Source organism: Gracilinanus agilis, chromosome 3, assembly GCF_016433145.1.
Source record: "Gracilinanus agilis isolate LMUSP501 chromosome 3, AgileGrace, whole genome shotgun sequence".
Classification (NCBI taxonomy): domain Eukaryota; kingdom Metazoa; phylum Chordata; class Mammalia; order Didelphimorphia; family Didelphidae; genus Gracilinanus; species Gracilinanus agilis.
Genome location: NC_058132.1, coordinates 164,989,640 through 165,001,270, shown reverse-complemented (window position 1 = coordinate 165,001,270; position 11,631 = coordinate 164,989,640). Strand labels below are relative to the sequence as shown.

Below are 11,631 nucleotides of genomic sequence, written 5' to 3'. Positions count from 1 at the left end.
CAAACCACTCCAGTATCTTTGCTATAAAAACTCTATGGAAGGAGACTTGAGCTGGGTGGCTCAGTGGATTGAGAGCCAGGCCTAGAGATGGGAGGTCCTGGGTTCAAATCTAACCTCAGACACTTCCTAGTTATGTGACCCTGGGCAAGTCACTTAACCCCCATTGCCCACCCTTACCACTCTTCTGCCTTAGAACTGATACATAGTATTGATTCTAAGGTGGAAGGTAAGAGTTTTAAAAAAAGCAAACCAACCCTATGGACAGTATTGGTCTATGGGTCACAAAGAGTCAGACACAATTAAATGACTGAACAACAAATACATTAAAGATATTATTGGTGAGAAATTTGGAAGAGGAATCCAAGGATAAGAAAGCTTATCTGCCTCAGGGAGACATGAGAATTGGGAGATTCTTTTCACTTGTCTCTACCACTATTATCATCAGCAGCATTTGGGGTTTTACACATATATGGGCAGCAGGAATTCCTTTAGCGCTTATTAAATTATGTGTCTAGAAGTTCCTCTGGATTTTGTTCAGGTTTCCATTATCTTTTTTCTTTCCTTTTTTTTGGTATTAAAAAGGCTTTTTGTTTCAATTGTCAAGCATTTATTTTTTTTCATCCATCTCTTCCTACCTTCCATCCCCTATTGGTTGGTGGGTAGGAGAGAAGCAAAATAAAACCCTTATCGAGGGGAAAACAGAATCAAGGAAAGCAAGTTCCCAAATAGTCTATGCCCCAAAATATGTTTCATTCTTCATTGTTGTCCATTGTATTCTTCATCCTTTATCTCTGGACTGGTGATTGATCCTGAAGTTCTTAAGTCTTTCAGAATTATTTATTTTATAAGTATTGATGTTATTATATAATTATTCACCTGTTCTGCTCACTTCAGCCTATACCAGTTCATATGCACCTTCCCAGGTTTCTCTGAAATTACTTCTTCATTGCTTTTATACTCCAATAGTATTCCATTATCCTCGTATGTCATAATTTGACTTCCCTTATCTAGTCAGCCTTGCTTGCCTTCTGTGAGAAGCCTCACGATTCTCTGGAAGATATAGGTCTCTGATTTCGGAACTCCTAATTTCTGGCTGGCCACCCAACAAGTTTTCCCTGTCCTGCTTCTCTGACTCCATGATTGCTACACTAAGAATTTTTCCTTTCCTGACAGTTGTCAACCTAGGGCAGGAGCTGAATAAGAAAGAGAGGTTCCTCCCAGCATCCCACAGATGTTCAAAGGTTGAACTTGAAGTCAAAATACTAGAGGCTCTCAGGAGAGAGTTTCCACATGGGCCAGGGTGTTGAGAAGAAATCTTGTTTTGTGAATGAGGAAGCCACTGGGAAGGAAGTTGGCAGGACAGCAGAGAGCCAAGCCTTATACTATTGCTAACTTTATCTGTTTCTAGAGAAGCCACTTCCCTGCTTAATGGATAAATGAAGGGGCATTGATTATGTGCTTACTATGTGCTAGGCATTGTGCATAAATTAGTCACTGTCTTCCAGGAGGGCATTCTAGTAGGTACATAAACAGGTACAAGAGATACAAGACAAAGAATAGATGGAAGATAATGTAAGATGGGAAGCCAGTTATAACTTGGAGGATCTCCCACAAAAGATAGAATTTGAGCTGAGTCTTAAAGAAAGCCAGACGGAAGTGAGGAGGGAAGAGTATTCTAGACATGGAGATAGTGCAATGGCAAAAGAGATCAGAGATGGAGTGTCATGTGCGAAAAGTGCAAGTAGGGCAGTGTGTCTGTACTAAAGAGTGCATGGAGGTGAGTAAGGTGTTAGAGTACTATAAATATAGGAAGGGGCCAGGTTGAGAAGAACTTCAAATGCCAAACAGAAGAGTTTCCATTTTGATCCTGGAAGTAATAGAAAGCTACCATAGTTTATGAAATAGGAGGGAGTGGTGATATAGCCAGACATAATGATGTTCTTTAGAAAAATTATTTAGACAGTTTTGTGGAATATGGATTAGAGTAAGGGAAACTTTGAGGCAGAAGGCCAATTAGGAGACTGTTGCTTTACTCCAGGTGAAAGATAATGAAAGCCTAGCCTGAGTGGTGACTCTGTGTGTAGAAAGAAGGGAGACAATCCAAGAGATGAAATGGAGAAAAGAATGACAAGATTTGTTTGTTGAGATTAGATATGTGAGGTGAGTGAGAATAAGAAGTTAGGGATGACACTGAAGTTTTGAGCCTAGGTGACTGGAAGTATAGTGGTGCCCCAGATGGGAACTAGGGAAATTCCAAAAAGAGGGTAGGTTTGCAAGGGATTAACAAGTTCTGATTTGAATTTAATTCTCCATTTCTCAATACCTCATTTTCCTTGTCTAGGCAAAGGAGAGACCCATTTTCTCATAACTTTCTAGAGAAGGAAGATTTTTCAACTGAGGATACTGAAAAAGAAACTCACAGGGACAGCTAGGTGGCTCAGTAGATAGAGAACCAGGCCCAGAGATGGGAAGTTGTGGGTTCAAATATGACATTAGATACTTCTTACCTGTGTGTCCCTGGGCAAATTATTTAACCCCAATTGCCTGCTCTTACTGCTCTTCTGCCTTGGAATCAAAACTTAGTAATGATTCTAAGAGAGAAGGTAAGTGTTATTTAAAAAAAAAGAGGAAAGAAAGGAAAGAAAGAAACTCATGAAGTATATACTCAATAACCTTATTAATATGAACACCAATGGAGAAATTGCTAATCGAGAAGACTTTATCAAAAGAAGATATTCATTCATATTTCAGGATTTCCATTTTTCCTGGGTTTCTGCAAATACCAAACTAAGAACTTTTAAAGGTCCTCAGTGGAAGAAGTCAGGTTAACAAGAATTTAAGGACTTTCTATGTTCCAGGCACTGGGCTAAGTGCTAAAGAGACCAAGAAAGACAAAAAACAAGGAGCTCAAAAGGTTAATATAGACGATAACATTCAAGCCACTATGTATAAACAAGATATGTTCAGGGTAAATTGGAAACAATCTCAGAGAGAAGGCACTAAGATTAAGGAGTATTGGGAAAGGTTTCTCCTAGAAGATGGGACTTCAGTTGAGACTTGAAGGAAAACAGGGAAGCTAGGAAGGGGAAATGAAGAGGGGGAGAATTCTAGTTCTGAGAGATAGCTATTGAAAATGCTTAGAGCTGGGTAATGGATCATATTCAATGAACAGCAAGGAAGTAAGTGTCAGGATTTCAAGATATGGGAATGAAAGGGAATGAGAAGAAAGTAAGGTATAAGATGAATGGAAAGGTAGGGAAAGGCCATTGGAGTTGACTGAATGGGTGGGTGGGATGGGGTGTGACATAATCATGAAGAATACTGTACTAAGCTTCAAGAGACCAGGATTCTTCATAGCTATATGAACTAACTATTGTAATGATGGGACACCAGAGATGTTAACTATTATTATTAAAATGTAATCTAAATGGTTTGGGGGTTCACTCTGGGTTGAAGGAGAGACAGGAACAACCAGGATAGGGAGACCAGGGTTTACTGCCAAGCTGTTAACTGTCACAGGAATGGCAGTTGGCCCAACAGTCACTCAGCCCACCTAGGCTAGGGCCTATGGAACCAGCAGGCAAAAGGTAAAAGTTTATAACAGCTTAATTGAGAGAAACAATAATAAAGAATGGGAATAAGGGATTCTATACTTACAACCTAAGGGCAAACCACAGGGGCAGGGAAGGACTTAACTACACTATTCTATTGACCTAAGCCAGGCAGGGCCCAAAGGAAGCAGTACTGAAGTCATAGAGAAAGCTCCTCCAAACCTGGTTCCAGCCAGGTTTGGTCAGCTCAGCTAAAGGGCCTGAGGGTGGCTTTCAATTGGGGTCTCACGGTAAATCCAAGGATGGTCACAGGATGCCAAGAGCCAACTTCACTAGGACAGGTGATCCAAGGAACCCAGGTAAGGAGAGTGAGTTTGTAATGCTGTCCACCAGATCACAAACCACTTCCCCACTTGGTGCTGCTCTGCAGGTCTGTTGTCCACTGCTGAAAACCTCCACCTCTCTCAGGATCCCAGGGAATCTGGACGCAGATTTTCCCTAACTTTGAGATCTCCCAGGGTTAGTAACAGTTATGTCCCCAACCACTAATGGAGTCTCTCTCAGAGTCCAAGCCCCACCTTCCTGCTCCTTCATTCCATCTGGGAATTCTCCAGCCCTTCCTGCTAGGTCCAACACTAATACTAAATTAATAACTAAATAGCCCTCACAACACTATACAACTTTGGTCAGGTCACAGCCTCTCTGGAAGTCAGTAAAATAAAGGAGCTGGAATGGATAATCTGTAGGGCTCTATCCCTTTATCAAAACCAGATATCCAAATTTGATGAATAAGTGACTTGAGATGCCCTAGTTCCATCCTTCAGAGAGAGTCTAAACAGCAATTTCCCTTTCAACTCTACCTAGAGAAATCAAAAGCTACCCTCAACCCTACCAAAGTCCTCTACTTCTTTCACTACCAAATTTTAATTTTTCCCCCCTCTCATAATTCCATCTAAGAATATGAGGGAAGGGGAGATGAAAGAATGAGAAGAGTCAAAGGATGGCTGCATTTGGGAACCTGAGTGACTGGGATAAGGAGAAAGGAAAGTTTAGAGTAGAAATGGATTTTTTTTTGGAGAAGATAGCAGGTAGAAGATGTTTTTTCTGAGTATGCTGCATTTGGGATACTAATGGAGATAGCACTGTCTTACAGGTATTTGGCCATATAATGGTAGAATTTTAGGAGAAAGAGAAAATTTATAGCTGAAAGAGCCTCTAGGGATACTCTAGTCCAGTCCTCTTGTTTTATATAACATATACATATATATATATATATTATATAATCAGACCCTGCCTTCAGTATGCCAAAATAAATTGCCTTATTCTACTCCTTTCCAAGAGGATTGCCTCATTTTAGTGTGCTTCCATAGACATTTGCTACCAATGATGAATACACACACACACACACACACACACACACACACACAGAGTTTAATCAATTAGTCTCCTGTCCCATTCTTTTGTGAGTCTATTTGGAATTTTCTTGACAAAAATACTGGAGTGATTTTTCATTTCCTTCTCCAGCTCATTTTACAGATGAGGAAACTGAGGCAAATGGTGTTAAGTGACTTGCCCAGGGTCACACAGCTTTTAAGTGTCTGAAGCTGGATCTAAACTCAGGTGGCACTCTATACACTATGCCACATAATAGTGCTCTCTCTCTCTCTCTCTCTCTCTCTCTCTCTCTCTCTCTCTCTCTCTCTCTCCTCCCCTCCTTCTTTCTCTGTATGTCTTTGTCTCTCTCTCTTTGTCTCTTTCTCTCTATATACCCACCCACCCAGCATATATTTACCCATCATTTTGACTGTTTGCCCCATAACTAGTTCTGCCCTACCCCTAACCTTCTGGTCCATTCCGCAGGACCCATCAGTCTAGTTCTAAATGAAAAGAAAACTCCTTCTTTTGACCAGCCACATCATCTAGGGTTTTCTTTGTAAAGCCTTTCTCTCCTAGGTTTAGAACTCACTGGAATCAAACCCATTTTTGGATGCTTGACCATTTTGTCTATTCAGCTGTCAACAGTCGTCCTGGGTGGGTGGAATTCAGAGGCAAGAAAGAGATGAGATCATTTGATGCTGATAGCATCTGAATGAACAAACTTTCACATCATGACTTCAAGGATCTGTAATTTTATCCATGTGGATACTTCTACCAATGCAGACAACAGCCCCCTCCATGCCTTAGTAGACAGTTTAATGAGTTGTTGTAGCCAAAAAACAAAACATAAACAAAAAAAACCCTTCATTGCCTGGTGACCAAACAGGGCTAAAAGACTTTATAAGGAAAACCCCAGATGTAATGTAGCTGGTCAAGGAAAAAAGCTTCTTTACACTCAGAAGCTCTTCTCCAAACTAAGGCCAGAATTCAGATGACAGATTTACTGACATATAGGCTATAGTCAGGTCCGTGCTTTTCCATTTTGTGCTGCCAGAGTGTGTGCCATCTGGCGCTGTCTTTGAGAATCTAGTGTCACTCCAATGCCATGGCAAGACACGGGACTAAGATGCCTATGAAGTACAACGCACCTTGCTAAGCACTGGAGATACCAAGGAGAAATAAGACAAAACTCCTGCCTCCTAGAAATGAACTCAGTTAACAATCCTAAAAAGCAAATCCAACCCATGACTCTTTTTTGGTCCCTTATTCCTATCTATGCTATCATTTTAGATCCATTAGCACTGGCCACTGGATTATTTTTCATTTCAGCCATTATAGAATTGAGGACTGGTCTTGTGATTTCACTAGAACGGGGAACCTGCTTGGTGAGAAAATTCCCTCTAAATAGGTTAGAAACTTCTTTGCAATTTATACCCTTAGAAAGTTGACTGATTCAGAGATTAAGTGATTTGCCCAAGGTCACAGAGCTAGTAAGGCCAGAGATGGGACTTAAACACATATTCTGAGGCTGCTAGGTGGATAGAGTGCTGGGCATAGAGTCAGGATGACCCGAGTTCAATCCAGCCTCAGTGGCTTATTAGCTTCCGTCTTTCTTAGTTTCCTCAACAATAAAATGGAGATCATTATAGCACCTATCTCCTAGGGTTGTTGTGAGGATCAAATGAAATAATATTTGTAAAGTGCTTCGCACCGTTCCTGGTATTTAGTAGCCTCTTAATGAATGTTCTCTTTCCCCTTCTCAATCTGCCATAAATGAACCTTTTACTGACAGGATAAAAATAGAACTGAATGTCTCTCCACTTGAAGTGGTGGTTAAAGAAATTAGTTTAAAGGTCTAAAATAATTATTAAAAGGATTATGTAACTTCTGTTTTTATTCACACATGCTGATAATCTGGGTCTTTGTGTTTTGGGGGTAGAAATATTGTTGTACCATTCTTTAGTAAAAAAAAAAAAAAGCAGAAAGAGGAAGCCCAACTCTTTCATTTTACATATGGGAAACAAGCAGGGTTCATTTGCATAAAAAGGGAAGGAATCGAAACTTTTTCACGTTTAAAATATTCTGAAATCCATCTTATGTCTGGGTGGTTCTTCTGAGTTTTATTTCTATATTCTACTGTCCCAGCTGTTATCCTTCCATACTCCTCCTTTCCCAAGGGCTAAGCTTCTTGGGAAAGCTTCTTCAAAGCTTTAGCCTTCAACCTCCTTGAACCACCATTTGTATTCCATCTTCAGTCTTCCTTTGGTTTTATTGACACAGAACTGTTTCATGCAAAGTCAGTGCCCATTACTCTACTCAATGATTTGTGTCCTGCCTCTTTCCCAAGTCTTCTTCATTCCCCCCTTCCTCATGAACTTTCCTCTTGGCCTTTTTGCTGCTTTGGGTACTACTGACCCAAAGTACTAATCTTCCCTCAAAAGAAAATTCTTTTTAGCTTTCTTTTTCTCCTTTTCTGCCCTGATCCCTACTTTACTGCTGATCCCTCCCTCCCTAAATGCCCCCTGTCCCAGTTCTGTCTACTCTTTCTTTCCTTATCTACCTACTAGCTTCTGTTCCTGGACTGCCTCCTTTGTTTCTACCTCTGGGCTTAAGTTCCTACCTTTCTGGTGTTTACCCACTGGGTTTTATAATTCTTAGGATATTTTTTCTGCTTGGCTCTATTGGGCTAGTATCAGCCAAACCCATCATTTAGGGCTTGAAAGGGTGGAGTTCTTGCAAATGGATTTACTTCTTTTACCTCAATGTACTTTCCTCCAGCATTTCCTGAAAGGGGGAGGGCAGTGGGGGATAGAAGGGCAAAGTAATACATTTTTTCTCGCTTCTTCATTCCATATTTATGTGGCCAGTCTATTTTATCATTACTTTCCCTGTGTGGGGACTCAGCCTCTGGCCTAAATGCTACAAACACCTTCGCCACCATCAGTAATGTATTTTACAGATTCATTTCTCCCCAGGAATCCATGGGGTCCTTAGAGGTTCCTCTTCTGTCCCTGAGCCCCTTCAATTAGAGAATAATAGTTGGGGAATGATCCATCTACCAATCCAGAGAAGGCATAAAATAACTTGTTTGGGCCTCAGTTTCCTTATCTGTAAAATGATGAAGTCGTGCTAGACAGTCTCTGTGGTCCCTTCCAGCTCTGGTTAAATGATTTGTACTAGAGCAAAGCCGGGCATTCTGATCTCTCTTTAATCAGTGGCGTAACTCAACTCTTTTCAAATCCTGGTTTCTGAGCCTTAGTTTCTTCTGTCCCATCTGGGCATCATTCCGTGCCTTGCTTTTCTGGGGAGATACTGGGGAGGATTTGGAAAGGGGCAGGAACATGGATCCGGCGGCAGAGCAAGCACTTTAATACAGGAAAGGGAATGCTGGTGGACTCACTGCGAGGGGCTTCCCAGTAGCCAAGTCTGGGAGCCTATGGGTGGAATTGGGAGAAGTCGGGGTCAGTTAGGATGGAAACCGGGCAGACTTCAGAGGTCCAGAGGCCCCAGAGCCAGGAAGGGGAAAGTAAGGGCAGAGGGAATTAGCTGCAGTCTGGAGAGAAGGTAGGGATGGAGAGGGTTTGGGGTGCGGGTGGGAATTATGAAAGCAGAGAGTGCTGGGGCTAGGGCGCGGCAGTTGGGCCTTGACCCAGCCCCTAGGGGAGGAATCAAGGGGCGGGACAGAGCAAGGGGGCAGGGTCTGCTGATTCTTGCTTTGGGGTTCTGGGCGGTCCGAGCCGGCGGTGCATTTAAATCCAGCTCGGCAGCCTCGGATCTGTAAACTTTCCCGGCTCTTCTTCCATTTTAGGGTAGTTGCCTGTCTACTTAGCTGCGCACCATGAGGACCTCCCTAGCTCCTGGCATCTGGCTCCTCCGCGCCTTCTCCAGGGACAGCTGGTAAGTGGGGCTTGCTGGGGGGCTTGTCTTCGAGGCAGTCTATCGGCGAAGCCCGGTAACTTAGAGTCTTGTCCCAGGAGTGACCTCCCCGGTCCCGAGAATCTCCGAAGATCTAGCCTTTGATAGCTATCTAGACCGGCTATCCCAAGCAGACAGCGCGGCTCCAAGGCCAGCCGAGACGCGCCGTGGGAGCCGGGGCTGGAGTGGGCCGTGCGTTTGTCAGGCTTGCTGGGAGCGGGTAGATGTTCTAGTGAAAACTCTGGGAGGGGATGATGGTAATCTAGGAGCTCCTCTGTTTGATGATCTCCAAGCACCTAAGCTGCCAGCTTTGACTCAGAACCTGCTGGCTGGGAAACTCGGACTGTATGTAGTGGACGTGCTTGAGAGGGGTCCCAGGAATTCTGCTTGGCCAATTCTTTGCTGATTGAATAAAACTGTCCTATGGGGGAGGAAAGAAGATGGAGGTGAAGAGTAGGCAAGTCTATGCAGATATGATGTGAATCGACTCTCTCCGAGCCGGTTGTCTATTAGGAGCTAGACCAGAAAGCAAGAACATCCCAACAGAGGGCAGATCTCTCTCTCTCGGAGTGTCGCTTCTGCTTCTCCGCTTGGCCTTCACCAGCAATTTGCCAGCATTTGGTCAGTTCTTTAATTATTTGGCTCCAGTGGTGGCGGGGTGAGGGGTGAATGGGAAGGAGGAGGAACAGGGAAGGACAAACTCCTTTCCTGAAAAAAATGACATCCATCCTGCCCTTGTTCGACCACCAGAAATCTGCTGGTGTTCACTAGTGTACCAAGCGGTTTCATCTGTAAGGTCAATAGGATATAAAAATCCCTGTTTTACAGATGAGGAAAGTGTTCAGAGAATGACTTGTTCAAAATTACACCGGCAGCAAAGATTTGGATTTCTGCTCTTGACTCCAAAGTTCAGCACCTTTCTTATACTGTGTAATGGAACTCTCTGGTGACTTTATGTGAAGTTTCTTGTCAATTCCTTCTCCAATTCATTTTACAGATGAGGAAACTGAGGCAGAGTCCAGTGACTTGCCCAGGATCACACAGCTCTGATGCTAAATTTGAACTTAGGAAGATGAGTTTTCCTCACTCCAGGCCCAGCCCTCTATCCACTGAGCCACCTAGCTACTCAGCACCTTTCTACCACTGTTTATTTGAGGCTGGGCAGGTAGTAGTGACTTTCCTGCCAACATATATGCAGAAACTACTATCTTTCAAGGACTCCTAGAATTTTTTTTAAAGCATCAATAAATTTTATTTACAAACTAATAAAAAAGAAGTATAAACAAGGACTGGGCAATGAGAATCAAGTAATAGGAGCATGTGCTGGGAAACCCATGGATGTTTTTGTGAGCCTATTTCTCAGCCACACCAGCTGAATACATTTCCATCTTGGGAAGCTCCTCAGGATTAGCCAGGCTTCCAATGGTCAAATTACAGAGAAGGATTTTGATTCTTGGGGAGTCAGAGGGATAGGCAGAAAAGTAGTGAGTGGCTGACAAGCCACCTCTAGGATGCAACACTTTGGATGAATGCAAGTGTTTTATTTACCCTCCAGAGCCCATAAGTATTTATTTCCTGAAGCTACTGAAGTCCTGAAGAACTTCCCTCTGTTATTGGAAAACTCAAAGCCTCTGATGCAGAGTAACACAAAGGAATGCAGTTTTCAGAGTTTTCTAGGGTGCACAAATGTTTTGTTCCAGATCTGGGAACAGTCCATAAGCATAGCTAGACAAATAAAATAAATTCTAGATCTTGCTTTGGGGACAGTTTACAATTTAGAAAGAAGTACATAGAATTCTTTGAATTACTGATATTTGAATTGAGGCCTGACTTTGATCGCACATACAGCCAGCCCCTTTGGAAACCCCCATTCTGTGGGGTTTGGGAACTTGGGTGTGGTGGCACTGGGAGCCTGGAATTGCTATCCAGACCTTTTCCTCCCTCCCCCCTGATCCCAAGGATCTTTTGCAGGATAAGACCTACAACCTCCACCTCTATGGAGGAAGGTGGAATTTTGTTTGTTATTTGGTTTGGTTTTTCACCCCTTGACCCAAGATGGCCCAAAGAAACCCTGGCAACATAGTCTGCAGATCAGAAAAAGGCATCAACCCACACTATTTCTGGGTGATCACTGGGAGTGAATTCCATTCCTGGAGGAACCTGACTGAGGACAATCTGCTAGGAGAATCACACTTTTACTGAGTTTTATGTAAAAACAAATGTAGGGTAGCTTGACCATTGAGCAATCACGTTACCTCTCTGATCAACTGAAATCCAGTGCAAGGAGGCACTAGTTCCAAACTAGCTGTGGAGTTATCTTAAACCAAAGGAGTTCCCTGCTGGTCCTAATGTACTTTGGTCTTTTCCCCCCTTGGTTTGGGCAGAATACTGAAGAGGGAGCCTGCCCCGTAGACTCACCTTTGAAGGAAGGGATAATCTTCTGTGGAGATTTAAGGTAGAAAGAGAATAGGAAGGATTTCTGGATAGGATCCTTAAAGGTTGTTTTACTGGATCTTTCTCTGGAGAGCTTTAGGAATCACAAAGATTTATTTGAATTGAGCTATTTGGAGAATGGGGTATATTATTAAACTGAGGAATGACAGATTAGAATCAAACCACAAGTATTTAATATCTCCTGTCACATACAGGTCAGCATTGAATCTGTGAGAGATGCAAGTGATAAACACGGTTCCTGTCTAGTCATGTGCACATAACCCTGGTACAAGAGAATATGTGATAATACTGCATAGTGCCAAAGGAGGGTCACCAGAACTCAAGTTTACATTAG

General features: G+C 42.7%; 1 protein-coding gene across 1 annotated transcript in view; it reads left to right on the top strand.

Annotated features, from left to right (window-relative positions):
- The first annotated feature begins 8,747 nt into the window (after window positions 1-8,747).
- The window catches only part of SLC37A2 (solute carrier family 37 member 2), a 33,725-nt gene continuing 30,841 nt past the window's right edge, over window positions 8,748-11,631 (top strand). The window contains exon 1 of the mRNA XM_044666186.1: window positions 8,748-8,825. Within this exon, the coding sequence (XP_044522121.1) occupies window positions 8,767-8,825 (59 nt within the window). The 5' untranslated portion in view covers window positions 8,748-8,766. The remainder of the gene's footprint in view (window positions 8,826-11,631) is intronic.